Genomic DNA, 17,766 nt, shown 5'->3' on the forward strand with positions numbered 1-17,766 from the left:
ACCGATGGACGGAAAGAGAAATAAACGACTCGGTAAACAGACGACTCTGTATGATATGCTTTGTATCCAACTTCTGTCAGACAGGCATGACAGAAGCAAGTGGTGGCTCCTGCCAAAACTATTGCCCGAGATGCTAAGCTAGTGATGCAACTTGACGAGTGACATTGACCTGTTGAGCAATGCCTCCTCCCAGGCCCACAGTGAGCATACTGAGATGACCGCAAGAACATACAGAAAAATCATGATGGATTGCTATGACAGAATCAGCAGAGTGAGCAAGTAGAAGCTTCAGGGAACACAGGACCAAGTAACTGTGAGCTAAGCCATGGTCGTAGTGCTCTCCAGAACTTACTGAGCGTGGTGCTCACGACAAAGACAATCATGCGCATATGTAACTATCATAAGCTATGGTCTTATGTATCAGGAACTAATATACCTTAAAATCCACCAATTTATAAAAAATTAAACCTGCCAACAAAATTAGCTGATCGAGAACCCTTCTTTAGGATCCATTTCTTCGTTTAGTTGAAGACTGCACGTCGTCGCTTTTCAGTGATACAGATGGAGTTCGCTTCCTCCTTCCCCGCCGTCGCCCCCCCAGCCCGTCATCCACCTTCCAGCCGCCGCCGGTCCACTCGACAACCTCCTCACCCCTCTCCCCCCTTGCTCCACCCTTTTGCCCCGGTGCCACCTCCACGGGAAGATCCAAAGTGCAGCGATGGCTACACGACTTCCCTCTTTTGGTGTCCTCTGCTGGGTTCTCGCCATCCCCTGAGATCTCACACTTGCCGGCTACTCTCAAAGGCAAATCCGTCCTCCGTGATATGGAACCTCCCCTTCCTCATCTTGCTCCCACCTCTGGTTTCTTGGCCACCGCTAGGAGGGTACCGCCGGTCCTTCCTACCCGCCCCGCCCCTAGCCTGCCCGCGCCAACCCCTTCACTCCCACACCCATCCACAGCTGACGACAGTGGTTGGATTGCAGTCACGAGGAAACGTCGCGCTCGAGGGTCAAAGACCACCACAGGTCGTCTGCACTTTGCCCCTCGCGCAAGTAGCTTCCTCTCTGCCCTCGACGGCCGCTGTCTTAACTGCTTATCTTCTGCTCATCGTCGTGCGGACTGCCTCCTACCACCCAAATGCTTCCGTTGCAGAGGTTTTTGGCACCAAGCTAAAGACTGCATGCATCTGCGGCCTTCGTCTTCCAGTTCCGAAGATCTCGGCCGCCGTCATCAATTCCGCCATGTCTCCTCTAATGGCTCCACTCTGACGGGTTCGGTGGCTCGAGGCACCATGCCACCTATCTCTGCCGGGTCTAGGCAGCTTGGCTCGTCGCTGACCCTCGGTCTGGGCGACTGAAAGTGCATCTAGCCCCTATGTGTGGTTTTGGTAATTAATGACAATACATATGGACTAACAATGTTGTTGAGATTGTTAGTAGGTTGTTCAATAGGTGAAGCATAGGTGAAGAAATATGTATGAGCTCTAGATAAATGAGGAGATTGAAAATGCATCAAGATGCATGAGTCCTAGGTGATGCTCGGGTAAGTGATGACAATGCCTATGGGCTAACAATCATATTGAGAATTGCTATTAGGTTATTCCATAGGAGATGCATAAATGATGAAGCATGGATTCTTTGAGAAATGCCATGAGTTTAAAGAATTGCATCAAAAGTCATTCAGATTTTAGTGATGCTCATAAGAAGAAGAAGAAGCTCAATAAGATTGGCAATAAGCTTGAAGGCTAAGTTACTTGTGGAGATCAAGTAACCAAAGGTATAAATATTGTCATTTAGGTTTTATGGACTAACCCATATGCTTTGTGCTTGAGAGTGAGTTGGGGTTAGGATCTATAAGAAGGCATAAGTTGAATTGAAATCACATATGCCAAAAGTGAAGAACAAGAGTGGACTCCATATATGAAAAAGTGAATTCCTTAAAGATGTCGAATACAAAGTGGTTTTCTATGGCAAGACGGTGAAGGGCAAGCAAGACTCGGCTGCGATGGACCAACCGTGGTGAAGGGCAAGCAAATGGCTTGGCGCCGAAGGACCAAGGCGGTGGTGAAGAGCGAGTGAAGGCTTTGCGCCGATGGACAGTGCGAGGCTATGGGAAGCTATGGATGATTCACATCAATCATATGAAGAATCAAAAAAGAGATGGAGTGAAGAATATATGGAAGTTGGCAACCCTCAAGGTTTGAAAGAAAAAGAAGCGGTACTTGAAAGTTTTCAAATGCTCAAAGTGGTTCAAACGAGTTTTATCTTTGAATTTGAGTATAGGTATGCCGCACTATTAAGAGGGATGCAATGTGAGCTAATTGTCGTGTCTCAGTGCTCAAGAGTTCCCAACCAAACCCAAAGTGAGAGTTTGTTGTTAAGAGTTCGGAGCGGAAAGTGGGGAAGTGTCCAAAATAGGTTTTGGAGTGTTCCTAATTTAATCCTATGTGTTTTAGGTCATGAATTCAGTTGGGATGTGTAGCCCTCTGAATAAGCTTTCCATAGAGTCCAAAATCGTCGAAATCGGACTCCGGAATCAAAAGTTATCGCCATTTTTCGGAGGTCAGCTGTGCTGTGGCCGGAGACTCCGGTGTAGGTCGGATACTCCGGTACCTGGAAAGGCCGGAGACTCCGGTGAAGTCCGGATACTCCGGTACCTGGAGTGGCCGGAGACTCCGGGAAGTCTCCGGGGCTGTTTTCTGGGTTAAGTGCCGACCGGAGACTCCGGTGTAGGCCGGATACTCCGGTAAAAGTCCAGAAAAGAGCGTAACGGCTAGTTCTAACACATTCTGTGACCGTTCTGACGCCGTATTTGGATTTAGGGCCGGATACTCCGGTGTTCACCGGATACTCTGGCCAGTTCTATCAAAAACAGTAACGGCTAGTTGTTTGGAGTGGGCTATTTATACCCCACTCACCCCATCCTTTGGGGCTGCTGCAAGGGCACGAAAAGAACATCCTCTAGAGCCAAAAGAACTCCCTCCCACTCCATTCTAGTGTGTGATTTGAGAAGAAAAGAGAGTTGGGTTGTAAGATTGGAAGATTGAGTGCATGCGAGCTAAAATCCAATCTTGAGCACTTGAGTTCTCGGCAAGAAGTTCGTCGTCGTGTTTGTTACTCTTGGAGGTGAAGCCTCCTAGGCGGCTAGGCGTCGCCGACGAGCACCCAAGGTTGTGGGTTGCCGCGGAAGTTTGTGAAGGGCTCGATTTCGCCTCCGCAAGGAAAGAAATCAAGAGTGGATCGAGGAAAGCGGTTGAAAGAGACCCGGCTCGTTGGAGCTTCCTCAACGGAGACGTAGGATTCACGGTGGTGAATCCGAACTTCGGGAAACAAATCTTTGTGTCTCCTCTCTTGTTTCCTTACTTTTAAGTTCTTGCTCAAATCTTTGTGCATATTGCTCGATATACTTGTTTGTGTGTATTTGAGTGTAGGTTCTTCGTGAATCTACTTGGAATCATCTCCGGGAATATACGACATCACCTGGTTTGAGCTAGAACTCTCTACTCATCATTTATATTCAGTTTCGGGCTCAGTTCTGTACAGAACCCGGAGAATCCGGCCTTTACCGGAGTTTCCGGACCTGTACACACCGGAGTATCCGGACTACACCGGATACTCCGGATGAACAGTAATTTCAGGCATATAAACAGTGTTTTCAGCCTTTTTCAATTTAAGTTTTATTGCATATCTCTTGCTAGAATTGAGTACTTTTTGTCACCTTAGGATTGTAATTTCCACACTTCTTTAGGGTGATTGTGCACTAGTTGAGCCTAGCATATTTAGGTTTTTCTCTTGTGAAAAACTCGTTAGTTTATATTCCGCTGCAAGTTTAGGCCAATGGTAGAAAGGGTTGAATTTTTGTAAAAACGCCTATTCACCCCCCCTCTAGGCGACATCATTGTCCTTTCAGCGACTCCACCCCCTCCGAGGCCACGGCTCTCGGGTCCACCCCCTTTGGATCCCCTTTGGTGTGTGCTAGGCTTGCCTCGCCACTGACCTTCGCCAGGGAGGTCCTTGTTCCTACCCCCACCACGGATGTTCCGCGTTGTGTGGTGCCTTGGTCAGACGCATTCTCTGTGAACTAAGGCCATCTCTGCTGGGCTCTCTTGGCCTATATAGACCAGGCCCGACAAGGTTTTCTTCCGCCGGAGCTTTCCAATTTCATTACGATGGCTCTGGGTGTTCCGACATTGGACTTCAGCGTGGTGGTGTTCTACCTCGACAATTTTTTGATCATATACCAGTCACGAGCTACGCGTGAGACTATCCTCGCCGCTAGCGGCATGCATCTGTATCCGGACACATTATGGTTCTTAAGGCCATGGACGCGACTTGCTCATGCGTACAGTGGTGCCTTGCCTTACCATGTCATCATCTTGCTCCGCGACGTCCCGCCGTGCACTTGGTCTGCTTGTACAGTTCAACATCTTTTGGGCAACCATTGCTGGATCGAGAGGCTTGAAGACGAAGCGGCCCTTGCAAACAAGGCAAACCTTGTGGATCTCCGTGTTGTTGCTTGGTGTGATTCCCTGGAGAGAATTCCAAGCAATGTTGTTATGGAGGTCTCGGAGCCTGGACGCTCGGTGCACTACAACGACCTTGTTATGCACGAGCTCTTCGGAGGCATCTGACCATACATCACAAACGTGGTGACCTTACGATACGATGTTTCCGTCCAGCTCCTCTCCGTGGTGCATTTTCAAACACCATCCTCCTTCGGCTACAGTGGCGTGTTCTCTTCTGATGATGAACTTGGCGAGCGTGGCATGAGTCGTTCTGGTGTCCCGAGGAGCCACATGACATTCCTGCTGCTATCGCTCATGTCGGCTGGTTCGGGGCCATCACCGGTGCGCGGCCATTCCCACGGAGTTCGGTGGGCAGACGTCCTTGTGTCGTCCTCGTCGTTCGTGCCTATTCGCTTCGGATCCTTCCCTGTCACGTCGCCCGAGGAACGACCTGCTCACATGCCTCTGACAGGGGGCGTAGGAGTGGTGTCGTTGGCTTTCGGCACGCTACAGTCCACGGGGCTAGATCCATCATAGTCTACACGCTTGCCCATGACTCCCTCCCGAATTCCTTTGACCCTATGATAGAGGAGCTCGATCGCTGGACCACCAAAGTCAAGCATGGTTGCGTGCTTCCGATCGGGGAGCTCGATCACTGTGTCATCAAAGTCAAGACTGGTTACGTGTTTCCGGCCGGGTCTCAACGCTTTGGCTTGGTCTACACCAGGCGTGCACACCGTGCATCGCCTACTCCCTCTATCGCTGATGCCAGTCTGATGGGCCGCCTCACTTGAAGCTCTGGGCCGCTCCTACGATGGGCCACTTTCGCTGGGCTGTAGGCGCCTCTCCACCCCGCACTCTGCTCGTTGGCCCCCCTCTCAGTATTCGGGCTCACGTCTTCTCCATGGGGCCCGTTTGCAGATGAGCTACACCGCGCCCCGACAACAGGCGAACGGATCCCCTCGTCAACTCTGCGATGACCCTGATATCCTAGATGCTTCGCCAAGTAACTTGGTCGAGTCTGTGGTGGCATCCTTCCTCAATAAGTTGTCCAGGGAGATTCCCACCCCCCTGGCGGTTCTGACCTGCCATTTGACCCGCTTGCCGCGCTTGGAGCGTGCTCCCTGTAGGAGTAGGTGGTTGGCTGCGCAGGACGCCATCTATTCGATCAGACCGGCCAAGCGGGGCGAGGTTCTGCTCATGCAATGCCTTGGCCTCACCAAGGACGTGAACCTATCACGACTCAAGCTCGTAAAGCTTACACAACGCTCTTTGATGAATCGTTGTCCGAACAACATTTGTGGGCTATAAGGGAACTCTTTCACGGCCATGACCTGCTTGCAGCGGCTGCTGAACAGGCGGAGGAATCCCCTGCTTGTTAGGCACCTCCACAGTCTCTTGTTGTTGCCATTTCCATGGATAACTTCAACATCCTCAATTGGAATGTCCGCGGCCTCAACCTCAAGGCACGCCATGACGCTGTCCGATCCGTGATCACTAATCACTGTGCTTATGTTGTATGTTTGCTGGAGACTAAGCTTGATGCTGTTACTCCTTTTCTTATGAATGAGATATGCAGCAACGCTGTTTCAGGCTATTCCTTCTCACCTTCCACCGACACTAGCGGTGGCATCATTGTTGCCTGCCGCCAACCTTTTGCTTTAACTGCTTTTCAAGTTCTGCATTACTCAGTTAACGTTCGCATTGCTTCACCATCAGATAACTCTTTCTATTTGATAGTGGTATATGGTCCCAATGATGAGAGCCTGAAGGAGCCTTTCCTCAGCGAGCTTACTACTGTACGCGTGCTGATGCTGGGTCCATGGCTGCTGTTGGGGGATTTCAACATGATCGCTTCTTCTGCGGATAAGAACAACGGCCACCTCAACAGGCGGTCCATTGCCAGGTTTCGGCAATTCATCTCAAATTCTCAAGTGAGGAGCTCAAGGACCTCCATCTCATTTGTCGTTGTTACACTTAGTCCAATGGAAGGGCCTCCCCCATGCTTGTAAGGCTGGACAAAGCTTTGGCGTCCTCAGAATGGGATGACATGTTTCCAGACTATCTCCTACAAGCCTTACCTTCCGACAATTCGAACAACTGCCCACTCTTGCTTTCTTCTTCGGTGTGCTCACAGAGGTGCAGACGGTTCCACTTCGAGAGCTTTTGGATGAAGCTACCGGGGTTTCTTAAGGCCGTCCAAGATGGATGGGTGTTGTCTTCGGAGGAGCTAACTAAGCCGCCGCTCTTTAGGCTTGACATCTTTCTCCGATGCACCCCCAAAATCGCTTCAATGATGGAGCAGCAAGTACATCGGTAGCATTCGGGATCAACTGCTCATGGCACACGAGCTTGTTGGTCATTTTAACGCCACATAGGAGAGTAGGGTTCTCTCAATTGTAGAAACTAAGTTGCGTAAGCACCTCAAGCTTCGTTATCTAGGCCTTGCCTCCCTTGAGTGCTCTATTGCGAGCAGTCGCTCCGGGATAGCCTGGCTCCAAGAAGGGGATGCCAATTACAGACTCTTCCACTCCTTCACTAGTTTTCGGGTGCGCAAGAACACAATCTCCTGCTGGGCAACTCCAGAAGACTCGACCTTTACCCACAATGATATGGAGAAGGCACTGCTAGACCACTTCTCCTCCATTTTTGGCACTAATCCTTCGAGGCTGCACTCCATGGACCTGTCTACCCTTGGCATCGACTCTCTCGACTTGCAGACGCCCGACGCTCCATTCAGCGAGGAGGAGATTTTGGGGGCGATCAAGCGTATGCCGCTTAATAAGGCGTGGGGCAACGATGGCTTTACGATGGACTTCTACCACATGGCCTAGCAGGTCATCAAGTATGATGTCACTCTTGCAATTTCTGCATTCGGCATTGGTGACCGTAGGGGACTCAGCGGGCTCAGCTGTGCTCTCATCACGCTCTTGCCGAAGATGGAATGGAAGGGGCCACCTTGGCATCAGACTTTTTCCCTATCAGCCTTATTCACAGTGTTGGCAAATTGATCACAACAGCTTTGGCCCTTCATCTCGCTCGACGACTTAGCTCTATGATCAACAATAGCCATAGTGCGTTTATCGCTGGCCTATTCATTCATGACAACTTCAAATTGGTTCACTCCATGGAAAGGTTGTTCAAGAAAACCAAAAGGAATAAAGTTTTGTTCAAGCTCGACATCGCTAAATCATTTACTCTGTGAGCTGACCCTTCCTATTGGTTGTTTTGCGGGAGTGGGGCTTTGGTCCTCGATGGTGTTCTTGTATCGAGACAATGCTGGGCTCCTCGTCCACGTGCGTTCTCCTAAACTCTGTTTTGGGGCCGCCCTTCTACCACTCGCATGGGCTGCGTCAGGGGGACTCCTTGTCTACGTTCCTTTTTGTCATGGTGTTGGACACTCTAGATCGCCTGCTGTTAAAAAGCAGGGGAGGATGGAATCATAGAACCGACGGGACACGCTCTGTCCGTCACCGTTGCTCCATTTATGCTGGCGACACCATGATATTCATCTCACCAAATGTGCGAGACATCTGAGCGCATCTGCATGTCTTGCAATTCTTTGGTGATATCTCCGGGCTGGGAACTAACTTGGAAAAATGTGTGACCATCCCTATTTGCTGCGATGACCATGATCTCGGTGTTATTAGTGAGAACCTTCTGTGTCAGCTTGTTGCTTTTCCAATCCAATACTTGGGAGTGCCTCTAATGATCGGTCTCCTGCGCAGACATCATCTTCAACCCCTTGTTGACAAGCTTGCCACTAAGCTGCCGACATGGTAGGCCAGGATGATCTCTAAAGCTGGCCGTGCAACTTTGGTTAAAATGGTTTGGTCATCATCCCCTCTGCACACAATGGTCTCCATTCCGGTCCCTCCTTATGTCATCAAGGAAATCAATAACCTGAGGAAGGCCTACTTATGGGCTTGCGATAAAGAGATGACCGGTGGTCATTGTGCGCTGTCTTGGGAACATGTGTGCCAGCCACTTGTTTACAGTGGGTTGGGGATTCAGGACATTCGGTTGGCCGGCATTGCTTTGCGTATTTGTTGGCTCTGGTGGCAGCACTCGGACCCTTTTTGACCATGGGCAAACCTCCCCTTGAATCACGAACATGACGTCGTCGCCCTTTTTGACGCTTCAACTTTTTTTGAGGTCGGCAATGGGGAATTAATCTTCTTCTGGATTGATGCGTGGCTCCAAGGAAGTTCTATATATCTTTTGGCATGAACCTCTTCGGTTGCATCACACCCTCGCGCCAAACATCCAAAACGGTGAAGGACGCCCTGCTCAATCGTGCCTGGGTGCGCAACATCATTGGACCGCTCACCGTTGCCGCACTCACTCAATTCTTGCACCTATGGGCCAGGCTGGAGTTCGTCCATCTTGGAGACAGGCACGATCACGTGATCTAGAGGTGGTCTCATTCGGGAGAGTACACGACAAGGTCTGCCTATCACCTTATGTTCCAAGGTTCAACTCATTTCGCTAGTGCAATATTACTGTGGAAGGCTTGGGCCCCGGTGAAGGTTAAATTCTTTGCCTAGCTAATCCTCCATGATCGCCTTTGGACTGCGACTCGGAGGAGATGCCATGGGCTTCAACAAAATGATGCGTGCTCATTTTTTTTGCAACTCCCAAAGACGGTCCATCACTTGTTTTTGCATTGCTTTGTGGCACGCGAAGTGTGGTGGCGGGTTCTGGGGGTTCACGCTCCGGTCGATGATATCTTCTTCCTTGACTAGTGGTTCGACGTCCGGGCGCGCGCACACAAGGAATGCCGCGGGGGACTGGACTCGCTCATTCTGCTGTCTTGCTGGCGCATCTGGCTTATGCGCAATGACATCATCTTCAACGGACAACGCCTATCTTCCGACAGCTTACTGGCCCTCATCTGGGAAGACGTCGAGCATTGGTGCGCCACCGGAGCAACGAAGCTCTCCGCCGCTTTAGCTAGGCTTCGACGTTGGGGCTCTCTTTTCTAACAGGCACCCTTGCTTGATCCTTCGGTTGATAAGACCATGTAGTAGATTGTACATGTTTTTCTATCGTATGATGCTATAACAGACCCTACCATGTCATTATATAAGACTCAATGTCTTTCCTCTTCTTAATACAAAAATACGTAGTTCTCCTGCGTTTTTGAGGAGAAAAATTAGCTGATCAGCCAAGATGTCTGAACATTAGTTTCTCACCGGCTAGATTGTGACTAATTTTAGAGATTACAAATTCTGCTGTGGTAACAACTAACAAGTTGCTCCAGCGATTGCGATCGAATTTGTTTTCTTAGAATGGCCGACCGTGTTGTTCGGGCATGATTGGAAGCGCATTTTGACCTGGAAGCCATTTGAACTCCCAGAAACAGATTTCCGGATTAATGTGAACCCTACTCAACAAATTTGGTCTAGTTTGAGCCGTGCTAGTTAAAAATTGGATAAGTTAAGAGACAATTTTGTTAGTTAATCCATGGTATTTCTTGTGCATCAGTAGTATATGTACAAGTAGAAGCTGTTGGTACTTAACCTGTGATAATTTTCTCTCTGGGAAGATCGAAATAGATATGGTAGGCATCATCACTGGCAACTTGCTGGGTTCCAAATTGCTGTTGCTTACTCCTCTTCTGACTAAATACATATTCCAATTTGATTGGTTAACATAACAAACAATGCGCTGTTTTATTGACCGCTGAAGCACGCAGCACAATAGTTTTAGGCGTCTCTTGATATCACACATGCCAATTCTATTCGCAACTTGCAGTGAAACCATTTGTTAATCAAGTAGATATCTGGCTCGCACAACTTCATGAGTCACTTTCATAAATATCTTCGAGCTTCTCCGACGTGGATTTTGGCCTTCTCTGATACAGTCAAAATGGATTGGTGAAAACGTAGTCTTTGAAACAATTTTTATCTAATTTGATTGGATTAGGAAGATTAAAACATTAGCATGAGCTCCTTTTGGATGAACTATTAATTCTCCAGAAAGAAACAAATACATCATCATGCTTTTTTAATAGAGATGTGGCTACATTTCGGGTCATAACTAAAGGGGATTTTGTTTCAAAAAAAAGTTAAAAGAAATACAGCTGATTTAATGATTTCAATTACTATTTGTGATAGAGGCATTGTATTTGCTGAATCTTTAGTTGTCTGTATGTCTTCTCCGATCAATATATTATACAAACCTTGCTGCTCCCTGAATTGACTTTCATGCGCTATTCATTGGATGCAGGTGGATCCATTTATCAATAGTTCACAGGAACTTTAAGGTAAGACAAGGCTAGGGCATCTTGCAGGCCTTACATCGATGCTTCTTGTAAACTTCTATAACTTGTGATGATGTGGCGCCAAGAACAATATGAAGCAACCTAATTCTGATATTTGCACATCTAATCCTACAAGTACCTAAAATCTTGTAATAGTTTGAAACAGAAGTGACCACAATGAAATGTCATAAGAAAAAGATATATCATATCTGGCTAACAAATATATATCATATACCGTGGAGTTCCTACCAGGGAGAAAAATTGAAGTTTAGATGAGGTAAGAAAAATACTCAGCAGTGTTGAAATTAGCTTTTGTCAAATTTGTCCACCTATATTTCAGCTGTGGTCTCGATCTGTTTATTAGTTAAAGATGCATCCACAAGTACGTACCTGAAATGGACAGCCTTATCTTCCTACTCCTTAATAAGGTTGCAGGTTCATTTGTGCATAACGGAAACACTTGCCCAAATTGCGACATGACTCAATCATCTACCTGCAAAATTAAGCACTTTTTTGTTCATAAAAGAATGTAATAATTGTCTATGTGACACAATGCTTTATGTTACCTAATACTGAACTGAATCTCCTTTTCTGAATTATTTGCTGAAAGTTACAAAAAGGGATATCACAAAAGACATAAGGGATATCTCGCAGTCCTGGGTACAATGATAATTCAGAAACTGACACAAGCATAAAACAGTTGCAGAAAGAAACGAGCAATAGATTGAGCTCTCGCTTTGCTCTAAAAAATAGAATGGGCTTTCGCCGAAATATATACAAAGGGTATTAACGAGGAATCGCCGTACCCATGGGGATCATTATGGTCACTAATGATTCCCCTTTATGTATTAATTTACAATGTTAGTTAAATCCTTCGTAATCATTGTATAGCTTCTGGCTACACGTCAAGATACATCTCCCTTCTCCCACCTGCGCTTGCACCTTTTTTCTGTTCCGAACAATGATATGCCGGCTGAACGACACTGAACAAGCTGAATGAAACCGATGGACAAGAAGGGCTAAACGAAGATAGCTCAGGATCAGATGGAGGATGCATGGTGTATGAACTGTAGCAACTCGTTTCTCTGATAGAAACTCAACACCACCCTTCAATTTGTATTTGCAATATGTCAGCTCAGAAACTTTTCCCCCCAGGGAAGTCTGAACTTACTTTGCTCATCTGCATTGTTCAGCAGTTCTCAGGACTGATGTACCATTATGCAATGCATTTACCACTGTAAAATCCAAATCGAAGATCCTCATGTTTCCATAAAAAATCCAAAGGAAATACTATGTTATTTGAAAGATTTAGATAAGTGAGGAAGGTAGGCATATTCCCTGATCAGATTTCCACTGGGGAATCAGCCATGAGTTAGTTACGCAAGGAATTAATATATTTTTTTTATCCACATGGGACCCTAGCCAATTCTATCCTATTGTCAGATTAAGGTTCTATACAATCTATTGAGGACTATTTATTTTTTTGGAGATCCTTATCTATATGTTTTAAATTAAAGCAGCATCAAGCCTTTCTAATTGTCATTTTTCTATGATATGCTTTGTATAATTTCACTTTGCTTTCTTTGTTCATAATTGTGACAGGAATGAGCTATGGAAACAACTGAATTTAAAAGGATGGATGCTTTTTAAACAAAAGGGACAGGTAATTCTACAATGAACTACAGTTCTATACTGTATTTTCTTGGTTTTATGTTGTTTATATTTTATAGAAGCATATGTATTTTTTTAATAAAGCCACAAATACAACCAATTCGAGTGATTTTTGTATCATATTAAGATAAGAAAATTCAAGCTGCAAAGTATAATTAATGTCAGTGCACACACGAAAATATTAATACAATAGCCGATAGCTTCCACTAGAACATCGTAAACAAATTTATCTTATAGCAGAGGAAAGGAGACAAAAGCATAAGCAAATTTGATAGACGACAAGAAAGCTGCTGCTTGTCGAATGAGAGTATTCTAAAATTCAAATTGATGTATGCAATGGGAGAACATCGCTACAGGAGGAGTTATTAGGTAGTATAATTCATTATGTTTTTTTTTTCTGTCAGTATGCATGCATCAATCCTGCGAGTTAGCTGGAAGGCTACATCGGCACAGTATCTCGGAATCGCATCCAAATTATAATGGATACACCATGTACATTGAAACTTGAAGGCATCCTAATGGCAAATACATTTTGCTTTGACTTGCTAGTCTACTACATCATCTGGGGACCATACATGTTTTTTCATCAGTAAGTACACCGTACGTGGACTTATGGAACTAAGTGGCACGTATAAGTAAAATATTTTTTTCCTTTTTATGTGTTAAATGATACATATAAACTTAAGTCACACAGTTGATAAAAAATTAACGCGGCCAAGTTAAAATTGAACATTACAAATTTAAGAACATAATTGAGATAGGCAGACGACGAGTCTGACGATGCATGATGTGATATATTCTCTATCTAACGTATATTCATTGTGCGGCACCGAACACAAGTTGATCAAGTTGAACCTGTAGACCTCAACCTCCCTATCCTGAGTCTATATATATTAGGATCCAATACTTAAAACACGTGCTAGAAAATAGTTATACGTTTCTAAAAAAAGGTACAACAATATAGGTAGTTGAAGAATACAGAAGATACACATTTGAAGCCATCCACATACCACACTAAAAACTTTTTTTGGCAAAAAAAAAAAACGAGCTTGCTAATCAAACTGGTCCACATGCCACTTCTGCCTCGACATATAGCTCGAAACTGCAACATTTACATTTCAAATACGTACACTACCACTTCTGCCTGCCCTACATAGCTAATCTAATTTTGCTGTTGGAAAAAATAGAAACGACTTTTGTAAAGAAATACATGCACCATGAACTCGAGTTAAATGATTTAAGTGCACCCGTTGCTGAACAGCTTAGCAGTCAAACCGAAAGACAAAGAGGCAAAGATTCCAAGCATCCCTCTCTTCCCCTGCAGACAAATCACCCCGTCAACGCCGTAATCCCACTCTCCCACCGCCTACAGCGTTCAGAAGGCGACTTTTCCTTTTTTTTCTTTTCTTTTTCCTCCATTGTCACTGCCACCCTCCCCTTTTCCCCTCACGGTCGTCTCTCTCACCGCAGGCACATGCACCATGCAATGCATGCACCAATCCATCGATGTTCACCCAGCAAACTTTTTTTCTTCCTTGTGGTTCATCCTCTTCTTCCTCTTTCATACTTAAAATGTAAGAGAGGCCTCCGCCGCACAGTGGATCCACCCTTGATCATGCATGAACATGCGCGCGCGCGCCATATATTTGTCTCCTGGCGCCTTGTCCAGTTGTGGCTCGGCGCCTATTTAAGCCGCCTTTCCCTTCCCCGTCTAACGTTTCCTCCTCTCCTCGACCCTTGCCATCTTCTATTCTTCTTACCGGTCTGTCACCGCCCTATACGACGACCACGAGCTAGGGCCTACGCCTCCACCGTGCTCACCATGCTCGAGAACCAAAAGCAAGCGGAGGTAGGCCAGCTGCGAGCCGCACGCACTCTCTCTCTCTCTCTCTCTCTCTCTCTCTCTCTGCCTGCTGTCTCCCTTCCTTGTCTAGCTGGCGAGCTAGCTAGCTCCGACAGGCCTATGGCTGTACGTGCGAGCTAGCTAGCTAGCTCCGACAGGCCTATGGCTGTACGTGTATGTGTAACTAAAGCTGTGGTGTATGCACATGGATGGGGCTATAGGTTCTCTGGCCGAGGCTGGTGGCCGACAAGCTCTTCCGGAAGACATCGGGCAGCCACGCCTTCGTCGCTGACTTCCCCGTCGCCGAAGACGTCTTTGTGGCGGAGTTCGACGACGGCGGATGCAGCCCCGACGCCGACGCCCGCCGCGGCGTCAAGCGGCCGCGGCCACAGGAGCGGAACAAGGCCCTCAAGTACAAGTATGCTCCTTCTCGACGCCGACCTCACCATGCACGCGCGCACCAACCATTCTCGTCTCGATCGACTGCATATCCGCTAAATTAATCTTGTGTTGTTTGGCCACCCGATCGATCCACCTGTAGGCTGTTCGCGAGCACGTGGAACGTCGGCGGCGTGGCGCCACCGGACGACCTCGACCTGTCGGACTGGCTCGACGCGAGCAACGGCCCCTACGACATCTACGTACTCGGGTTCCAGGAGGTGGTGCCGCTGCGCGCGCGGAACGTGCTGGGCGCGGACAAGAATCGCATCGGCATGCGGTGGAACGAGCTTATCCGCGCGGCGCTGAACCGGTCGTCGTGGGCGTCCCGCGAGCAGAGGGGCGTGGCAGGAGCGGAGGCCAAGCAGGCGGCGCCGATGAAGGTGCACCCGGTGCGGGACGGCGGTGGCGGCGAGCTGGCGAGGGACTACCGGTGCGTGGTGAGCAAGCAGATGGTGGGCATCCTGCTCACCGTCTGGGTGCGCGGCGACCTCGTCCGCTTCGTCCGCCGCGCCAGCGTCTCCTGCGTCGGCTGTGGCGTCATGGGCTGCCTCGGCAACAAGGTGCGCACCGTACTTGCCCTGTCTTAGCCACTAGCTAGGCACGGCGGCACCAGGGTACCTCACTTTCACTGCTGAAGTCGAATCCGGGGCGGGGCTCGTGGCTAACGCAAACCGAATGGCGCTGCAGGGTGCCGTGTCCGTGAGGCTCTGGGTGCACGACACGAGCTTCTGCTTCGTGTGCTGCCACCTCGCGTCGGGCGGGCGGGAGGGCGACGAGGCGCACCGCAACGCCGACGCCACGGAGATCCTCTCGCGGACGACCTTCCCAAGGGGGCACGCGCTCAACTTGCCACACAAGATTCTCGACCACGAGTAAGTGCATGCGCTTCCTCCACATACCCAGTTACCCGGCCAGAAAACACTCCAGGTTGCACACATAGGTCCGGGAAATACAACTCCTATATACTTACCCACGCACGAACTATCTAGACCATCTGTTTCTAATATAGGATACTTTTACGTTCGTTGATTCTTTTATTAATTTTTTTATCTATCTTTTTAATACGAATCTCAACACAAATTATATTATATAAACTCGCATGTCATATGGGTCCGGATCGACCGAAGAAACTGCGTAGCGTGCTGCAGATGATCGAAACGCGAACGAAAACACACCGCTGTCGCTGGCTGAAGCGCTGGGGAATAAAATAACACTGAGCGCTGACACGCACCAACGACGTCTGAACATTGCGACGACCCTTCTTTTTTACTACCCAAATCGTATTTAATCTGGTAGTTGGACCGTCCACGGTACAGGTAAATCAAGAGCAGGTATCGATATTGCGCATCTGGGATTTCGTTACAAGATAATATACCATACCACCAGTAAACATGTTCATTGATCGTGTCAAAGTGGCAGTTTAGTGTCAAAGTGTAAACATGTTCATTGGATTCAGCCGATCGTGGCAGGTCCGATCAACCGCCCACCTCCCTGTTTTATATACCGACGCCGGTTCCTGTACAAAGTGTAAAATAGTCAAATAAAATCAACCAATCACGAGGCAGGCTTTGCCCGGTTAATAATCTGATGTTGTCCGGGATTTTTTGTTCATGCGTGTGCAGCCGGGTGATCTTGCTTGGGGACCTCAACTACAGGATCTCCCTGCCGGAGGCCAAGACGAGGCTGCTGGTGGAGAGGCAGGAGTGGAAGACACTGCTCGAAAATGACCAGGTACGAACCCCAAAACGTCTCAAAGTTTCTTTTTTTTCTTTTACCAAGTCTCGCTACAAGAATTCGACCTCCGGAGACTACCTTCTTCGTGATCGATTTCCGCAGCTGCGAAGCGAGGTGTGTCGAGGCGGCGCGTTCCAGGGCTGGAACGAGGGGGCCGTCACGTTCTCGCCGACGTACAAGTACTACCCCAACTCGGACACGTACTACGGCTGCTGCGCCCACGGCAAGAAAGGCGAGAAGCGGCGCGCGCCGGCATGGTGAGCAGCTCAGCTCAGCTCGCTCGCCGTTCGGGAAACGGAACAGAGACTACTCGGATCTTTCGAGTGCGCTGTGCTGACTTGTGATTTCCGGGTTGCAGGTGCGACCGCATCCTGTGGCGCGGCGCGGGGCTGAAGCAGAACCGGTACGACCGGTGCGAGTCCCGGCTGTCGGACCACCGCCCCGTGCGCGCCGTCTTCACGGTGGAGGTGGACGCGCCCCGGAACCTCAACTCCCTCAGGAGCTTCTTCATGTCCGAGAGGTTCGACAGGGTCAGGACCTCCGCCGATCAGCTGCTCCGGAACGACGACGTGAACTGCGCCAGATTCGGCGACACCGTCTGACGCAGCCGCGGACGGACATGTAGCCAGACAGGGCCCTGATCTGGCTTCGAGGAGAGGATGAAATTGCCAGTCCAAATCTCCAACTGTACGCAGCCAAAAGAGAGTATATATGATTATTCTGTTTCTGAGTGTCCATATGATCTTGTCTACAGCATGCTAGGATATAGATGTTCGCCCCCCCCCCCCCCTGTGCCTGACTTTCTGTAACTGCATTTGTAATCTCCTTGATCCAATGACTATGAGTTGTCACAGATTTGTTGCGTTGGACAAGCTAGCATGATTAGTTATCACTGTAAAGCGTCAGAGGAGCGGAGTTTGTGGCCATAAACAACTCCAAATGTACCTTTTCTATTCGGCATTGCTTTTGGCTGCTTCAGACTGGTAGCTTAAGCAAAATGCGGTTGACAAAAAAAAAAAAAAAAAAAGAACCAAGTTCTTCCTTTCCCTGAAAACCATTTTTTTCTTTTAAGAAAATGGAGAAAGTATATTATGCTCTTATTTCTGAATTGAGATGTATGCAGAACCACAATTTAGCAGACCTTGATAGCTTGTGAGCCTTGAATGTTTTACCTGGTTTTTGTAAGTATACAGTAACCCTTCAGAAAGATAACAATTGTGGGCACTGCAGCAAGTGTTCTCAAAAATAAAATAAGCTATACTAGGGTGCTTCGAAGTCATAGTAGTTGTTCCTTTGTTCGGATCTAA

The 17,766-nt window shown here is 48.0% G+C and overlaps 1 protein-coding gene across 1 annotated transcript; it reads left to right on the top strand.

The window, feature by feature from the left end:
• The first annotated feature begins 13,963 nt into the window (after positions 1-13,963).
• LOC133916560 (type IV inositol polyphosphate 5-phosphatase 9-like) lies at positions 13,964-17,445 on the top strand. Its single transcript, XM_062360281.1, has 7 exons — positions 13,964-14,290; positions 14,506-14,702; positions 14,826-15,285; positions 15,413-15,597; positions 16,348-16,456; positions 16,562-16,716; positions 16,818-17,445. Exons 1-7 carry the CDS (start codon positions 14,057-14,059, stop codon positions 17,059-17,061), a joined length of 1,584 nt encoding a protein of 527 aa, XP_062216265.1. The 5' UTR covers positions 13,964-14,056; the 3' UTR covers positions 17,062-17,445.
• Positions 17,446-17,766: the final 321 nt, after the last annotated feature.

The sequence above is a fragment of the Phragmites australis genome, chromosome 4, assembly GCF_958298935.1.
Source record: "Phragmites australis chromosome 4, lpPhrAust1.1, whole genome shotgun sequence".
In the NCBI taxonomy this organism is placed as follows: domain Eukaryota; kingdom Viridiplantae; phylum Streptophyta; class Magnoliopsida; order Poales; family Poaceae; genus Phragmites; species Phragmites australis.